At 48.6% G+C, this 18,066-nt stretch overlaps 1 protein-coding gene across 1 annotated transcript; it reads right to left on the bottom strand.

Annotated features, from left to right (window-relative positions):
* Positions 1-3,304: 3,304 nt before the first annotated feature.
* Positions 3,305-12,858, bottom strand: LPAR5 (lysophosphatidic acid receptor 5). The gene is made up of 3 exons (XM_066341150.1): positions 12,790-12,858; positions 11,980-12,210; positions 3,305-6,036 (listed from the first exon to the last, which is right to left on the bottom strand). The coding sequence occupies exon 3, from the start codon at positions 5,731-5,733 to the stop codon at positions 4,585-4,587; it is 1,149 nt and encodes a 382-aa protein (XP_066197247.1). The 5' UTR covers positions 5,734-6,036; positions 11,980-12,210; positions 12,790-12,858; the 3' UTR covers positions 3,305-4,584.
* Positions 12,859-18,066: the final 5,208 nt, after the last annotated feature.

Raw genomic sequence — 18,066 nt, 5'->3', positions numbered from 1 at the left:
GCAGCCTGCCTCTGCCGAGATGCTGTTAGCACTGCAGAATACACGAGTTTGCAAGAAAGGCTTCAAAAGCAACACACAAAATGTGAAGCTTTCGCTGAACTCGGCCACAGGATCAAGGACTCTGCCGCTGAAAGGCAAGCAGGGTATGCAAAGTGTAATCCGAGCAAGAACAACTCGGGGAGGGAAAGATAATGAAAAAATGCCTGGGATGACAGATCAGCATCTAAAACACAAGGTCAGGGAACCACACAATTATTTAGGTTGGAAGGACCTCTGGAGGACATCCGTTTCATCTCCCAGCGATGGGAGTGGAAGGGGGGGAGTGGAAGACAGGGGGTACCTCCCAAGCTCAAAGCAGTCACAGCTGAAGTTGCTCAGAGCCTTTGTAATATAAATACACGTTTTGTTGTAGGGATACATCCAGTGGTGGGAGGCACACAGCCAGTACGCAGTAGAAGGAATAAAAACAGTAATAAAAGCAATCTGAAGATAAGGTCTGGCTTGTTCTGGGACTTCTGAAACATCTTTTCAAGCTGACTTACAGAACTCAGAGTATCAGAGGGTTTCTAAAAAGTATAAAATACATTTTAATATTAATAGTCATTATTAATAGGCATAACAATACTTTTATATATCATCCAAGTAGGGAACCATTTCCAGAAGCATAGGACATATCCATACTGGAAGTCAAAGGACTTGAAATCCTGATGTACGTGTACATGTTTGCAGATACTATCTGATCCATACGGAATAAGTGTTCTGTGCACCTTTGCCATCTCTCTGACCTTTCACTTGTTTAGTCTTACTTGATAAGGAGACATTTGTTTAATGTTCACATCTGCAAATGACACAAAGTCAGGGAAGTAGTGAATGGCACCTTTTACCTCTGACATACTTAGGAAGAATACTAATTCAAGAATTATCACAGCAGGATGTAGAGGGTCTTTGCTAAGTTTATATTTCCATTTAACTTTCCCTTCTTGAATACTATTGTTTCATGTACTCCTGTTGTATTAAACACAAGCTTTCAAGTGGTTCTGTTTTGTATTGTTGGACACCACCATACCCTAGAGCTTTCAGATTTGTTTGGCTTTTTTTATACACTGATTAAAAAAAAAAAAAGTCATAAAGCAAGATAAGGATGAATGACTCATTTCACTAAGAGACAGCACATATGTGTGCTGTTCCTTATCACCGTGTGATGGAATAAAAAACTCCTGAAGCTTGAAAAGCAAAAATGCGGAAGGAGAAACTTAGTTAACACCAATTCTCTCTATCAAACATGAAAAGTAGCCCAAATCCCCTCTAGTCAATTACATTTGATTAGAATCCTCAAAACCAAAATGAAGCTAATGCAAGCTGAAAATACCCAAAGGACAAAACACAACAGCCCATAGTGGGCCCACCATTGTCTATATGTAACGATTAAGCAAAGCCTTTAGAAACCCAAAGTCAGGAACTTTTCTGCTGTGTGTAACATGACCAGCAGCCCGCTTTATTGTTAAACTGGTTGATAAGATTCATTAAGAGATCAGCTTTGCAGTTATTTATAATTTAGTCAAAATATTTGAGCTAAAATTTCCTCTGCTGGAGGTGGAATATTTATGAAATGTTCCAGGTAAAAATAGTTCCACTATTTTCAGGAATGAAGCTACAAGAAAAGATCATGTTTTCTGATGTGCTTTTTTTTTGTGTGTGTTGTGGAGGCTACTGTAACTTCAGCAGAGGAGCAGCCTCTTCCGAAGGAGTGGCATCTGCCAGCTGACATTTCATTCATACTTGGCAAGCTTGCCAAGAGAAGGAAGAGCCAGACTCTGCTCTCGGTAGCCCTGAGAAAGCTCAACAGCCATGACTTGCAACACTCCTGGTGAGCATTAGAAACAGCCTCTCCCCTGGGCACGTTTCAGCACTGGTGTGGGTACCTCAGGAAGCTGAGGAATCGCCATCCTTGGAGGTGCTCAGAAGACACCTGGACAAGGCTCTGAGAAGCCTGAACTGCATTGCGGTCCCAAGTATATCCACTCTGCTCCTGGGGCTTTGGCTGTACGAGCCTGGGGAGGCAGTGGAGCAGAGGGCAGCCTCTTCCCTCTGATGACTTTGGGGAATTTCCAGAATGCTCTGCTGGAGCCTCAGCCAGCCCAGCCAGCCCTGCCCCAGGAGATGCTTTTAGGCTGATGCCTTTGCCCCTTGGCTCCTGTCTGAGGAGTGTGGCCTGTGCCTGAGCATATCATCTGTGGATCTAGACCCATGGATAGGCTTCCTGGCTTGACCCAAGATCTGCCTCGTCATGACGGACTTGTCAGCCAATCTCTGGACTGTGGCTCACCCTGGTTCAAGCCTCCAAGCCTGATCTGATGCTGACTTGACTTCTTACTTTGACCCTGGACCTGCCTCATCACCACAAGCTTGTCTAAAGATCTGGATTCTCAGCTGAACCCAGCTATCGACCTATACCTGCCTTTGTCCCCTTTCTGGGAAAGCCTCTTCGTCTTTGTTACATGCCTGGATCTCAGCTCATATATTCCTTTAGGGAGCTTCCAGCCCTCACTTCCAGCAACCTGCTGTGAGCAGACAGTTTTGGTGGAGACCTCCAGAGGTCCTTTCCCACCCAAATCTTCCTGTGAACTTATAACAGCACTCTAGCCATGTTAAGAGGAAAGAAAAAAGTAACTTCTCTGGGCAGGGAAGAAAACATAGCTGTGAAGGCATTGTGTTGATGATTAGGTGCATGGAGCATTAAATTAGGGAAGGGAGAAAGGACCAGAGGGACAGAGACAAGGAAGGGGGTCTAGGAAGGACGAAGGTGGTGGAAGGTTTGAAAATGGACAGCAGTGCATCTGCTGTAATATCACTCCATTATTCCATAAATCCCAGGACAAAAGGGTAGCAGAAGCGATGCACACAGCTCTGTTTCCTCTCCAGCTGCACTATATCACAAAGGATTCATGGCAGTCCTGAGTTTTTAAAATAGAAATATCTAAAGCCGTACAAGCCCTCTACCACCTCTCTCCCTGCATCCCTTGGGCACCATTAAACCTCTTGAAAATGGATTTCAAGGCTGCTCTGCTAGTGATGCATGGGCTGAGCAAGGGGACAGAGCTGGCTCACCTCCATACAGTAGCCTCCATACAGCTGGAGTGTATGTCTCACAGGCAGGCTGTGACACAGGGATTTCTCTGTGGAGAGGGTCATCATCTTCTACAGGTCTTCTTGAAGATGCTTGTGCAGTCATCTCTCATAAAAGGGTCTTCAAGGGAGACTGGAAAAATGGATTTAAAACCCAGTACCTCCTAACACAAACCCATGATGTATTACAATACATTTATTCCCAAAGCAGTCATGAGGTAGGAACTTGAAACCAGATTTATTGCTTATTGAGAAGTCTAAAAACTATAAACCCTACCACTTTGGACTGCATTTCTTGTCACTTTCCCTGACCTTTCCTTTAACATTAAAAAACCCAAACCCAAACCACTATAATGGATCCACTCCAGAACAGCCTGAGACCTGCTGGAAGCCACAGAGAGGCTGTTTAGCAGTGCAATTGGAAAGGCAACCTTTGGCCATCAGCAGGAGTGAAAAACTGAGGCTTCTGGCACTGCTTGTGTACAGCTGGATCTCACTTCTGGGGAGATTTATAGGGCTTTCACATACAGTGCAGCCTGAAAAAGCATGTACAAACAGTGCAAGCAAATACATTTCACCCCAGCCTCATTCTGTGACATCATTTCTTTTCAACAGTGAAAATCACTCAGACCTGAAATTAATCACCCTACATAGGGGCCAACAACAAGAGAGTGGAAAGCATTAATGTCAGCATGAGCTTCTGACCTGATGATATTGGTATCCTTTCTTTTTAGGGGGGCCATTGGGAATGTAGTTTTTTAAAGTATGCTAGTGTTTCTCAAGCCATTTTGCTTTAGGCAAATGTATAGCCATTGTGCCATGTGTGTGTGTGTGTGTGTTTGTGTACAGCTGCACGTTTGACATACCTCCTGAAGATTGTTTTGCTAAGGTCTGTGATTTTCTATACAATTAGGAACCTATTTTCTGCAAGATTACTGAAAACTCAGCTATTCTCCTTGACCTCAACAAAGCTTGCTAAATGCTTCAGTTCTTTTGGAAAATTAAGATACTCATTTAGGTGTCCTGAGCTGGACCTATGACTCAAATTGAAACATCTGGTTAAGGGCTTTCCTCAGCTACTGCTAGTAAATTCACTTTGTCAGCAGTGAGTAGTGTATCTGTGTTCTGACAAACCCCAGAACTGCCTCAGGCTACAGTGCAGCCAGGAGCTACTCAGAGAAGATGGACTTGCTATAGGAATTTGTGCTGGCCAGACCTAGACACACTAAGTTTGTTTGAAATCCTTGTTCCCCACTGTTTCCTGTACCAAAAGAGTCAGGTATGACCGTGTCACGAAGACACCTCTGTTTATTCAAAACAATCGTTCATCCTTCAGCTCTGCATCATCACGTTCAGCCACAGACAGTCTGCTGTGCTCCCTCCAACAGTTTGCTGTATCCCACAGGCTTGCTGTAGTTACTGCACGTGTGACTCTGCAATGCAATGGCTTTCCCAGGCTTAAATTTCCGAGTCCTCGATAGGGCCATTCAGAAATACTGCAGTAGGAAGTGACGGAGAAGATTCATTGGAATGGATGAAGTTTGCAGATGGGAACAGTTTTACTTTAGACACAGCGTGGTCTCGGATTGCCTTACTCTCCATGATCTGATGCTTAAGCGTTCCCATCTCGGAGTCCCAGGCTTGTCCCCGGCGCAATTTCTTGAAGGTGTTACGGAAACCCTCAGTGCTAAAGTAGTAGATCAAGGGGTCCAGTGTGCAGTTCATGCTGGCCAACATCATTGTTATAATTAACGCTTGGCGCACGGAGGCCTTGGTCGTTTCCTCAACCTTCATCACCCGGGCCTTTATCATCCCATAAACGGCCAGAGTGGTGTTATAGGGCACAAAGCAGATGATGAAGATGACCAGATTGACCAAGAGGAGACGGACAGTCTTCTGCTGTCGCAGGGTCTTCGTCTGGCTGGGCTTGCAGAGCTCCTGAAAGATCCGGATTGAGCAGTATGTCACAGAGCTGAGAGGCAGGAGAAACCCCAGGATTTCACCCAGGATTACCAGGGGGAAGAGGTTGTTTTGCCACATGTTGTCGCTAAAGCTTTCAAAGCACAGATAAATGGTTTGGTTTTTTACTTTACAGTGGTTTTGCTTGTGGACTATGGCTGTGGGGATGGAGCCCAAGAAGATCACAACCCAGACGATGAAGCAGAGGAGCTTGGCCACCTTGGGGCGCCGCAGATGCCGCCAGCGAAGTGGGTGAACAATGGCAACGTAGCGATCCAGGTTGATGCACATGAGGAAGAGGCAGCTACCGTACATGTTGATCTGGAAGACCGAGCCAGACACCTGGCACAGGATGCTACCAAAGGGCCAGTGGTGGTTGGAATAGTAGTAGAGTCGCAGGGGCAGAGGAAGTGTGAAGCTGAGGTCACTTATGGCCAGGTTCAACATGTAGATCATCACTACAGACTTCAGGCGCAGGTATCGGATGAATATCCACAGGGCTACCACATTGAGTATCAAACCTGTGATGAATATCAGGGTGTAGCCAGGCATGAGGAGGTGGTGGTTGAAGGTGTAATCCTTGCATGTCTGAGATGTATTGGATGTAATGGATGTATTGGATGTATTGGACGCTGACATGCCCAGCATGGATGAGGGGATGGTCTCGCTGAGATGGCTAAGCCTGTTGATGGGCTAAGGAGGCACAAAGAAGAGCACTGAGGAAAGTTGTTCCCCTCTGAAAAGCCACGGGCAGGTCATTCCTGTCATCTGCAGCTGGGAGGTAGATGGACAATATCTCTCTTGGCTGGCACTGCTTTGGATTGCTGGTCTGTGGTCATCTGGCAGGGATGGTAATCTGGAGTCTGCTTCTGCCCCTAGTTCAGCAATTCTTTCCAGTGGTTACGAGGGGATAAGGTGAAGGAGGATCATTGCCAGCTGTCAGTACAATTCCTGGGCAGAGTAGAAGACCAAAACAGAAGAGTTTAAGTTAGAGAAGGAAATCTCTTGAAATGTTAAAATCCCACCATGGTGGCTTCTGCAGCAAGAACTCACAAAGAAACCAAAAGACGAGGGAAAATGGACACTAGAAAAGTGAGTAATTACTCACTGGCAGAAGAAGACAGAGCACAGAGAAGGTGGTTGTTGTACAGAATCATTTATCACTCAGCCCCAGAAAATGCACTTTGCTTTGATCACTGCTGAGAGCACATGAATACAAGAAAGGGACACCACTAGCACACAGGGAAAGTAGTTGAGGCACTTCCAGAGAAAGAGAAAGAAAAAGAAGAGAGCAGTGTTTTGAAAGAAAAATGCTGACTGGAAGGAACTTAAAATAAAAACAGCACAGTACTGTTTTATATCAGGGAAAGAGGACTTTGTACATCCATTTCAGATAAAAAATATTACCGTACGGTTAGACCTGACTCCACCCAAGCTCCTTTTCTTACGTAAAACAACACACACCACCTCAGTTCCAGTGACTTCGAGTTCCTTATGTTTTTTACATTCATACAGTTCCTTTAGTGTCCTTACTTGCATGGGACCAGTGGTGCTTATTTGGATTGTATGCCCTCATTCTGCTGCTTATAACACCCTAAACCTTGAAGCAGCCCATGTCCCAGAAATGCAGAGCAGCACAGCCATGGAGGGGAGCACGATAAAAAAGGAAGTGCCATGGGATTCATGTGGACAAACATGACTTCAAAGCAGTGTGAGGCTGGTAACCACCCAAGGTATTAACTAGCAGCACTGTCCAAACACTGATCAGCTGGAGAGAGCGCAGTGGAAGGCCAAAATGGTGTGGGGGCTGGAGCACTTGTGCCATGAGGAGAAGCTGAGGGAACTGGTCTTGTTCAGCTGGACAAGAGAAGGCTCCAGGTGATATAATAATAGTACTGGGGTTTGCACCGCAAGGTTTTGGTAGCTGGGAGGGTTATAGGTTTTCTGTTTTCTGTGAGAGTGTGCCAGAAATTTTCTGTGTGTCTGATACAGCCAAATCCAGAAAGGACCTGCTGCTGGCCATGGCTGAGCCCATCCGTGATGGTGGTAGCACCTCTGGGATAATGAAAGAAAAAAAGTTACTGTGAGACAGCAATCGCAGGCAGAGAAGGGAAGTGAGAATATGTGATAGAAACAGCCCTGCAGGCACCAAGGTCAGTGAAGAAGGAGGGGAATAAGGTGCTCCAGGCACTGGAGCAAAGATTCCCCTGTTGTCCTGGAAAAGACATGGTGAGCCCATGCTGGAGCACTCTGTTCCTGAAGGACTGTACCCTGTGGAAGGGACTCACACTGGAGAAGGCATTGGTGTGACACAGTTCCCCACAGTTGTTTGCAGGGGTCAAACAGGGACTCCCTCAAAGAGTCCATGTAGATTGTGATTTACTTCAAAAGGAAAGTAGAATTTTCTGTCTAGAGAATATCTTTACATAAGGTAGATATTACTCAGCAACTTGACAGGCATGTCAAGCATGTCAGACCTTCTGGATGGCACTGGGTGGCAATGCACAGATCCAGAGAGAATCTGCTGCAGACAGAAGCGTGTGCTGACCTCATAGAGAGGAAGAGAATCACTGTGGTAACAACATGTTAAACAAAGGAAGTGGAAACCTAATGCAAAATTGTAGACAGCTACCAACTTGCCCATCCTTTTGTTTTGTTGCTCAGGTCCCTCACCAAAACAGATACCTTCAAGAAACTTCTACTGGTTTGTTAAACTACATCTAACTACAGGATTCTCCCCTTCCTGGTGGATGAATACCTTGCATGAAGTTTCATGCAAATTTGGAGTATTAAGAAGCTGACAAGGCAAAAGTGCAAGAATGTTGTTGGTTTCAAGTGAAGTGTTTCATGCTTCAAAAAATGTCAATGAGAAGCATCACCAATGGTCGAAGGAGGTGATTGTCCTGCTAACTTTGCAGTGGTGCAGCCTCACCTTAGTCCAGTGTGCAGTTTCGGATAATATAAAGAAGGCACTGAGTTATTAGAGAGTGTGCAAAGGAGGACCATGAGGATGGTGAAGGACCTTGAGGGGAAACTGTATGAGGAGTGGCTGAGGTCACTTGGTCTGTTCAGCCTGGAGAAGAGGAGACTGAGGGGAAACCTCACTGTGGTCTACAACTTCCTTGAAAAGGAAAGAGGAGGGGCAGGCATGGATCTCTTTGTGGTGACCCATGACAGGACCTGTGGGAATGGCCTGAAGTTGTGTCAGGGGAGGTTTAGCTTGGATATCAGGAAAAGATTCTTCACCCAGAGGGTGTTTGGGCACTGGAACAGGCTCCAGAGAGCAGTGCTCACAGCACCAAGCCTGACAGAGTTCAAGAAGTGTTTGGACAATGCTCTCAGGCACAGGGTATGATTCTTGGGATGTCCTCTGCAGAGTCAGGAGTTGGACTTGATAATCCTTGATGATTCTGATGGGTCCCTTCCAACTCAGTATATTCTGTGATTCCATAATTCTAGAAGAACATATCAGCTTTTGCTAGAGCCAAAACCCTGCAATGAATTGCAGACTGAACAGACTGGTCAGACCTTTATCTTGATGGAAATAAAGTTATTGAGACTGTGACTTAGTGAGTGACCATGACCTGCTGTAACACACGTACTCAGACCAGCCAGATGTCAGGTGAAAAGGATTTATCTCCACAGACAGCACGTTTTTTCAAACTTTCCAGAGGTATTCAATTAACAGATTTACAGACTATAATATGAAAGCACAGTCCATGCTGTCAGGCTTTCTACCACTAATATTCCACCTCAAATTGTGGATGGTGAAGGGATTATGTTAAGAATAGTACAATCATGTAGCTACACTGCCTCAAGTTGTCTTCCTGCTTCCAGCATAAATTGTAGCCCAGGAATTTCTTGAGCCACAGGTGACCTAGTTGTATTCAATAGTCCTCAGGGAACTTTTATTTCATTGGAGTTTTTTTCAGTCATTTTTTGAGTTGATGTAAAATTTACCATCTACATTATCCAGTGCCAGTAGTGCGAAGGGGTTCCATGGCTTACTTGTGCCTCAGGTGAAGAATCACTTCCATATACCCATCTCTGATTCATTATGTGCTGGATTCAATTCTTAGCTTTAGTGCTAGAACAGACACGGCAAAAAACATCCCTATTCACCTTCATTTCATGGATGATATTATTATAAATATCTACCATATTCCTACTCAGCAATTTTTTTTTTTAATTTTTTTTAGGCTAAAGGGTCCTTGTCTTTGTAGTTTTCCCTTGTAGAGAAGCTGTTCTGTACTTTTGAAAATCCTTGTTGCCCTTCTCAGCACCTTTCCACTTCTGCTAGAGCCTTTGTGTGCCCTGTGCTGGGGTGCTGGAAATACACAGTGCTGATGATGTGGATGCACTGAGCTGTGTGAGTGTAGATCTCATTTGCAAGTGGTAATGGTCAGTTCAGTTTGCTTTTTCCCATCACTTCACTAGATAAAATTTCAGCTGATAGTTTAAGCCAAATCACACTTCTCTTAAGCTCTGCAGTTCTTCTCAGCCAAACCTCATCTTTTTAAACTTGAATAATTTTATGTCTCCTACAGATTTGTTATTTTATTATTCATCCCTCATGAATAAATCAAACAGTCCAAGTCCCAGCACAGGTGTCTGACAACTCCACTGAGAAAAACAACCATCTACCTTCATTCTTTGTCCCTTCTTTTAGGCACTTTTTATCCAGGTAGGAATATTTTCTTTAAATTTTTTAAAGTGCTATTGGTGAGACTGCCTTTGAAAGCCTCCTGGAAATCCACATGGGCCACTGTTCACATACTTATTGAGCCCTTTAAGGAAGAACTGTGGGAACAGAATCCCTTTATAAAAGCCATGATGACTTTTCCCCAGTAATTAGATGTGACTGCATGCCAATTGATTTTTGCCTTTATTATAGCTTCTACTAATTTGTTCAGCAAAACCATCAAGCTCCCTGGTCTGGAACCCCCCATGAGCCTTTTCTTAAATTGAGTCTGCCTTTAAGAGCTGTTTTAAGCAAAGGTTTCTATGGCACAATTAGTCAGGTCTTCCACCCTTCAGTTATTTTGGGACCTCTGGGGTAGGAAAGTCGTGTGGTTTTAGACACTGTTTAGTTCATCTTGCTGCTCCGTGGTTGATCCTACTACTGTTTTGACCAGAGACAGTCTTTTATGGACTTCCCATGGAGAGAGAGTTTCTGCTGTGGAAATCTCCCATGAATACCAGTGAAAAAAACCTGTTCATTTTTTTGCCCACAATCATGTTTTCTTTAATTTCTGAGTGGTCTTGCCTTACATGTTCTTGCCTTTCAGCCTTCAAGACACTGAACAAACAGCACAGTTCTAAACTGTCAGCAAAGATCACCAAGAGCAGAGAACAGATGGGGGTTTTTGAGGGGATTTTTTCATGGGTAGATGGAAACACAGAAAAAAAGAGTTTGCTATGGTGTTGGTAAGAAGCTAATCTGATAGTCTCAGACTTGCCATGACAGATACTGTGACCAAGACCTGAAATGAGATGTACGCAGACACAGTCATTAGAAAGATGAAGTTATGGGTGTGGAGAGTTTCTCCAGTGAGCTTTGGAGATCTTGCTTTGACTGTGCCTCTCTAAAAACAAAAGCTATGGGTAGGTAAAGCAGGCTGGCAGCGGGGAGACTGATTATCCTTGCTGGTTAATGCAAGTATTCATTGCTCTGCACAAAAGCTGCCAAGAGATCTCAAGCCACCAGCTGTGTCAGGAGGCAGTGGTACCACAGCTGAATAATCCCCCTCCTCATAACAAGATGCTCTCTTTAAATCCTGAAGAAACTTTCTGTTTGGTGACTGACCTTATGTGTCCCAGGAGGTGGAGGAAGCACTTTTTTCCCCCTCTTCAATTTGAGCCCCTGGATACCATCAACAGCCAAGACTGTGACTTGCAAAATCCATGGGATTTTGACTTTTTTCTTTTGGGGGATGAGAAGCTGTAAATGTACTTGCATACACAGTGCAGAACAGGCAGGCATGCCCTGAGATGGGATATATGCCTGGCATCTTGCTGCCTGGTCCTGGGAGTCCTCTCTCTCCTGGCACTGTCTTACTACGAGTCACTGCCTGCAAGCACCACAAAAATGATGAAGAATCTGAGTATGAGGCTGAGAAATGAGGTGGAAAAAGAAAGCTGGAAAAATACTGATGAGCATGCTTCAGGATCAGTGTTTCTGTTTGTGGCTTGTCACTAAAACCATGGGGAGTTTTGGGGCTACTGTAAGAATGCAGAGAACAAATGTGGAATTGGGGCACAGAACTTAAACACAAACTGCATGAGCTCACTTACTTAATATGAAACCAAAGAGGAAACAATGAAAACGTGTCAAACCTCAGAAAATGCACCCGACTTTACTCTAGAAATGGAGACATATTTTTTAAATAAACGTGGGTGCTTTTTACTTGCTGTTAGTGATATTCAAGCCCCACTTTTCATCTTTTTTTCTACTTAAGAAGTTAAATTTTGGTGACAATTAGCGCCTTGAAGACATTCAAGTCCTAGGATAGCTTATTTTTAATGAGAGATACATGATATAAAAGCTGAGACCTCAGTATTTCACTCAAGACGTTTGATCACACTGCTATTGCCTCCTCCTTAGAGATTAATCTCCAGAGAGTCCGGTGGAGGAGGGCTCCCACGGTGGGCACCTTGGCAAGTAAGCTCTGCAGGCTGCCTGTGCTTTTACTATCACAGGATCCCAAAGAAAGCCTCCGTTTGAATAAACACAGGGGTGTGCCCTGCCCCTCTGTGTCCAGGGGGCAGCTGAGGAGGGGAGATGTCCCCCAGTGCCCCGTGCCCAGGCCTGGCAGCACGTGCACAGCAGCTGGTGGGGAGCAGTGCCCAGGGTGCCAGACCATCCGGCTCTCCAGATGTTCCCGTCCGCCTTACCTCACTGCTGGAGAAGAGCCAGGTGTGGATTCCAGCTCGCTGCCTGCTGACTGCTCCCACTGCAGAGGGCTCGATCCGGGCACCAAACCCGCAAAGCAGCTCGGATCAAACCAGAACCAGGCCGGCTCTTCATCCAAATCACAGCTGTCCCCTACCACACCACGGCTGATTCTACATCTGGCACGCTGCAGTTTGACTCTTCTCCTTTCTCACTTCCTGATGCACTTCTGCCTGGCTACAAAGCACGAACTTTGTTATCAAAAGCTGATAAGCTAAACCACATCCTACAACTGCAAATGCAATCATGAAAGAAGCAGTACCCAGGTGTCCTTGCAACTGAGGAGACCTGCCCTAGGTCATAGTGCCAAATACTTGCTTGTCTTGCTAACTCAGCCGCCCCAAAGAATGACAGAGAGAAAATAAAACATCCCTCTCCCCAAAATATTGCTAAACAGGAGGTAGAAGTGAAATATGGGAAGTGAGAGCACAGCTGATTAAATTGCTAGCCCGCGCAAAGACTTGGAGTCCTGTGGCTCCCATGGGCTAGGGGGCTTTGAGATTGAATTCCTGCCGGGAGGGAGGGGGGGGGGGGGGCGCAAGCTGTGCACCGCTGGCATGTGGCAGGGTCCCAAAAAGAACCAGGCTCCAAAGAGGTGTCATTGTCTGTGGCAAGCAAAGGCATGTTTGCCACGAACCTCGGTCCCTGGTGTTCAAGGCTACAGGAGGCACAGTGCTGTGAAAGTACAAGGGCTGATTTACCAGGATGTCTGTGACCTGGCACTGCCACGTGTAGCTGGCAAGGGAGCTGACCTTGTGCAGAGCCCATCTGGCACTCTGCTGCTCCGAGTCCTATTTCTGCTTTGCCAGTCTCAGCACACCTGGAAGAAGACACGAGTCATGGCCACGCTCCTAATCCCACTGTTGCCCCAAGAACAGCTGCCCCAGGAACTTGCTGTGGGCTCCCTTTCTCTGCAGCCCTTGCCTGCTGGTGTTAGATTTTCTCACTCCTCCCTTTTTCTGCCGTTACTCACTCCTCATTCAGGGAATGACACACCAAGGGATATATGTTCCTGCTACTCATAAATCCTTGGAGGGCACAAAAGCACCCGAACCACTGAGCTCACCCTGCTTCTTTTCAGCGCCTCTCTTTTTTAGCCCTTTTGTCACTTGCTAGTTGCTGGGATCTTTGTTCTCACAGCTCTTTTTTTGTCTCTTCAGTTCCCGTCAAGGAGCTGCTACTGATAAAAGCTTGCAGGTATGCCACGGGGGGTGTCCTTTTGCCTAAGGAGTGTCTGACACATTCTGTGGGAACCTCCCCCTCCCCTGCAGCCCTCAGCGCTCACACACATGAGCACACACCTGGCTGAGCCCGGCAGTCCTGGCTTTTCCATGTGAGAAGACAAGGACACAGTGGCACCCAGCCCAGCCCATGAGCCCCACAGCATCCTCACCCAGCCAAGTTCACTCACCTCCCCGGATCTCGGTGCATCAGCCCACGAACTCTGTGTCCCGTCACCCGGGTGGGCTCACACGTCTGCCCCTCGCTGTCTCTTGAGGCTCAGCTCGTGGGGGAGAGCAGCTCAACCCCCGGCGTTTCCTCACCGCTGTCTGAGTGAGCAGCAGGTAAGACCAGATTACTGGGGTGTGTGTTGGAGGCTACACCCTGATGCTGCAGATCCCAACATGCCTGCCACCCCGGAGTGCTGGCTCCAGAAAGCAGGAGCAAGGACCCAAGAGGAGGAGGGATGCAGGGAGCTGGGAAGGCGAGGATAGAGGTGAAAAGCACACTGCAAGAGAGAGGCTGCTGAGGTGTGAAAGGATGACTGATAAACCACAGTGCTCTTCAGATTTCTGTGCAGCAAAATGTGGGAGACAAGAGCAAGGGGGCAAATCCCTTTATGAAAGAAGCACAGCAGGGCCAGAGCAGCCTGCTTCACTTTCTCAATGATTCAGACAGGAAAAGCAGAAACCTGTGGCTGCGGAGGAGTTTTACTTTCCAAGGTGGTGTGAAGAGCTGGCAATTCCCAGGTTGGGGGAATGGCAGTCTTTTGTCCTGGGACATTTCAGCTGCCTGGTCACACAGCCCACATTTTCCTGGGCTCCCAGGAGCTCTTAGGAAAGAGGTATCCAATGAGAAGCGGGGCAGCCACCCCATTGTGCCTCCTAGGAGAAGGGCAAGGACTGATCTTGGGGAAGGATAGTCCATGGGGAAGAAAATGAGGGAGATGAAGGGAGACCTCCCAGGGAAAGAGTTAAGAGAGCCAGGGAGCAGCTGGGCTGTGTCTGTTTGTTGTAGCTATGCAGGCTGCAGGGTAGAAAAGAAGAATCTCCAGCCTGGAGGAGGCAGATGAGGGAGTGTCTTCTAGAACAGTGGATGTGGGTGAGAGAGGCAGCAGGTCTTTGCCTCTCTGCTCCCATGCAGGGAAACTCTCTGTCTTTCCAAAGGGCTTGGTGACAAAGCGGTGAAGAGCTGGTGGGTCTGGCAACAGCTGCTTGGTGCTGCTGCGTTCTTGTGTGGAAGGCTCTGTCTGCTGCTGAGCGGGTCTTGGGCTGCTTCCTGCTGAAGGAGCAACTGGACTGGGGAGGAAGACAACCACATCATCTGCCGACAGCATGGCACAGGCCACGGGTGTGACACAGGTGCTGTCCCCATCCATGTAAGCTCCCTGTGACGGATGCCCACCGCAGAGCCCTTCCTCAGAGCTCTCTCCCCATGCTGCCCAAGCTGTAGCCACTGGTGTGGACGACCTTGCAGGGCCAACCCAGCAGGGTTATGCAGGCTACAGGGTCTCCGATGCTGGCAGGCACACCTGGTCACTGCCCAGGGCTGGGGCTACCCTGCTTTGCAGTGCTGGGCTGGAGCTGCTGTGAAAGCCACTGTTGGGCAGAGGCTGTGGGAAGCCACAGGAAGGGATTCGGGTGGCTGCTGGGCTGGGGTTGATGGTGGTGAAGTTCTGCCACAGACAGGATGGAGCTGGTGTGGCTGTATGTGATGCTGATCCACATGCAGCACATCACTGTCATGACCTGGTTGTAAGTATGCTTTGTGCTTGTATTGTCTGGGTTGGAATGCCACCTAGGGAGGTGCTGTCTCCAAAGAAAATAGGGTGAGAACAGGGTGGAAGAAGGAATCTGGGCAACCAAAAACAGAAGGGGCATGTCTGGGAGCATGGAGGAAGAGGGATGATAAGGCTGAAGAGGGGCAGACCAGAACAGGCAGCAAGAATGTCCAATCCACAGACAACATGGCCATGGCCCCTTCCCTGCCCCATTTCTGCTCTAAGATATGGCTAGAGAGGGTTAGTCCTGAAGAGGTAAGGCCCTGGCTCTACGGCATCTGCAACTGAACCTCTCCCCTGCCCCACAGGTCCCTGGCCGAGCAGGCAGTCCTGCAGGACCCCAGGGGCTGTGATGGCCTGATGGGGCTGGTGGAAGAGCAGGTCCACGTGTGACAGGGCAGGTGGAAGCCATGGAGGTGGTGAAGCTGGGTGTGGGGCTGGCTGTCCTCGAGTGCCAGCACCAGTGTCACTGTGACTGCTGGAACTGCCCCACCATGCAGGGGCTGCAGGTCTTGGGCAAGGCCATCATCCAAGGTCAGCGAGGGAGTGGTGGCACGGGCAGACTTGGCATGGTGTCCCTCCAGTATGTCCCCTTGACACATCAGCCATTCCTGGGCTACTGTGCAAGGGTTGCCCTGGACGCATCTCCAGAGTGGTCAGTGCCTTCTTCCACATGCTAACATGTCTGTCAGCACAGAGCAATCCAGACTGAATGCCCTCATACATATTAGCATTCTGGAGAAACTTCTTCCCATGTGCCTAGATTTGGCATTTTGGTCCCATTGGCCCATCCTGGGTACCAGCTCTGCAGACTGACATTTTGTCCCTGACCCTGCACAGAGCCATGCCACTTACTGGCTCTCAGCCTTGGGGGCAGCTGCACTGGGTGAACATCCTGACATATATTTCTCCCGAGCAGTTTCCATCTGAAGGCGTCCTTCCTGCATGCAGTGACAGCCTCTTCTCCCACACTGTGCCTCGTAAGTGTCTTTGCCCTCTGCAGACTGGTGCCCATTCTTGTCCCTCTTGCAGGCACACCAGAGTCTGCTTTCATCCACGCTGTTTCCGCTGCCAGCATTGCTTTTGCAGTGACCCGTGCCTGCAGCTGTGGGGAGCTGCACAAGTGTGGCTTTGACCACAGGATCTGAGGAGTCAGCCCTGAAGGTGAAAGAAGAAGGGGGTGGCAGGGAGCAAGTAGTAGAAGGAAGGTCCATGGGGGACCAGACCAGAAAAGGAGACACTTTCATTCTCCACAGGTTTTTGGGAGGTCCTCTCAGGGCTTCTCTTTCTTTGTCTCAAGACTGCTTTCCCTCTGCAGATTTCCAGTGGTCAGGCTGCTCTCATAATCTGTTTTATGGGATTGCCTTCTTTCAGGCCTTTGCGGACAGCCCTGAGAGGAGCTGTGGTCTCTTCCAGCCAAATGCTCATGAACCTGCACAACAATGAGGCTGGGAGGAAGGTAAGGGCAGGAACAAGGGCTGGGAGCAAGCCTGGCTGCAGGGGCTTCTCCCTGGCTCGGCAGAGCTCAGTCCAGTCCCCACACCCCAACAGCCACTCCAGGGCAGCCACCTGCTCCCAGAGCAGTCTGCATCCTGCTGCCTTTCCTAGCCCAGAACCGTGCCGATTACCCTGAGCTGGCTCCTGCCTGTGTGGAGGGGGGTCCCAGCCTCCCCTACACCCTTCTGTGCAGTCTCCTTTGCCTCACTGACCCCACCTATGATTTAGGAAATAATTTACTCTGTTCTGCTCTGAAGGGCTTCCCTGTCCCCCAGCCCTCTTCAATAAAGAAAGACATCTGCAGGGGCCACAGTCAAATCTGGTCCCTTGGACATCCTCCACCTCTGGCCAGATCTATTCCCCTCCCCACAGCCCCGCAGGTCAGAACAGCTCCCCATCCCTCTCTCTGCCTCAGGGATTTATTTTACAGACCCAAACCATCTTGTTTCCCACAGACTGGATCTTCTGTTCATGTTGGCCTGGCTTTAAAAGACACTTTTGCCCTTTCCCTTCCCCTGATCTCCAGCCCCATGGGCGGGGTGTCGGAGGAGCAGCAGCACATGGGAGGTGTTGGGAAGGGTGTCCGTGGTCAGGCTGGCAGCTGCCTCCTGCTCCGCAGGCTCTCCTGGCCCACACGAAGGTGGAGAGCAAGTGCCACGGCGTGTCGGGCTCCTGTGGAGGTGCACGGGTGCCGCTGAGGGAGGGCCCTGCAGAGGCGCAGGGCAGCGCCCAGGGGTGCCATCAGCTCCTGTGTGCTCCCCTCGCAGCACCCTCCCGCCAGCCGCGCTGGGCTGTTGTGGTTTGAATTATTTTTCCGGATGGAGGGTTGGAGGACACAGGCCAGATAAAACACTAAACTTGAGAAAAAATACCCAGCCGCAGCGCACACAAAAGCTTCTTGCTCACATGTTGCATCAGGGACCTGGAGAGTCCCTGTCTCCGGTCCCTCCCCTGTCTCTGGACGTGCAAGAAATGCCTTCCCCAGTGCTCAGCTGTCCCTTTGGCTGGAGAAGTGTTTCCAAGAGGAGTTCCAGCAGCTGCCACAGTGAGGCTCCCCTCATTCAGTCTGACCTCAGTGCCAGGGAATGTTATGGAACAAATTATCCTAAGTGCAATCACTCAGCACAACCAGGGAATCGGCCCTAGCCAGGATGGGCTCATAAAAGGCACGTCCTGCTTGACCAACCTGGTCTCCAGGTGACCTGCCTAGGGATCAGGGAAAGGCTGTGCATGTTGTCTGCCTGGACTTCAGTAAAGGCTTTGACACCACTTTCCACAGCCTTCTCCTGGAGCAGCGGGCAGCCCATGGCCTGAACAGTGCTTTCTTGGCCGGGTTAAAATCCAGCTGTGTGGCTGTGCCCGGACAGTGGTGGTGGGAGGACTCACATCCACCTGGTCACCACTGGGGTTCCCCAGGGCTCAGTACCGCGGCCAGCCCTGTTTAAGACCTTATCAGTGATCTGGATGAGGGGATTTGGGGCACTGTCAGTCAGGAGACACCGAGCTGGGTGGGAGCATTGGTCTGCTGGAG

Source organism: Sylvia atricapilla, chromosome 2 (assembly GCF_009819655.1).
Source record: "Sylvia atricapilla isolate bSylAtr1 chromosome 2, bSylAtr1.pri, whole genome shotgun sequence".
NCBI classification, from domain to species: Eukaryota; Metazoa; Chordata; class Aves; order Passeriformes; family Sylviidae; genus Sylvia; species Sylvia atricapilla.
Note: the sequence above shows the minus strand (reverse complement) of the source record. Positions and strands in the feature narration are given on the sequence as shown.

Excerpts from the sequence above, each read along its gene's own strand:
- LPAR5 (XM_066341150.1), bottom strand. The coding sequence starts at position 5,733 with ATGCTGGGCATGTCAGCGTCCAATACATCCAATACATCCATTACATCC.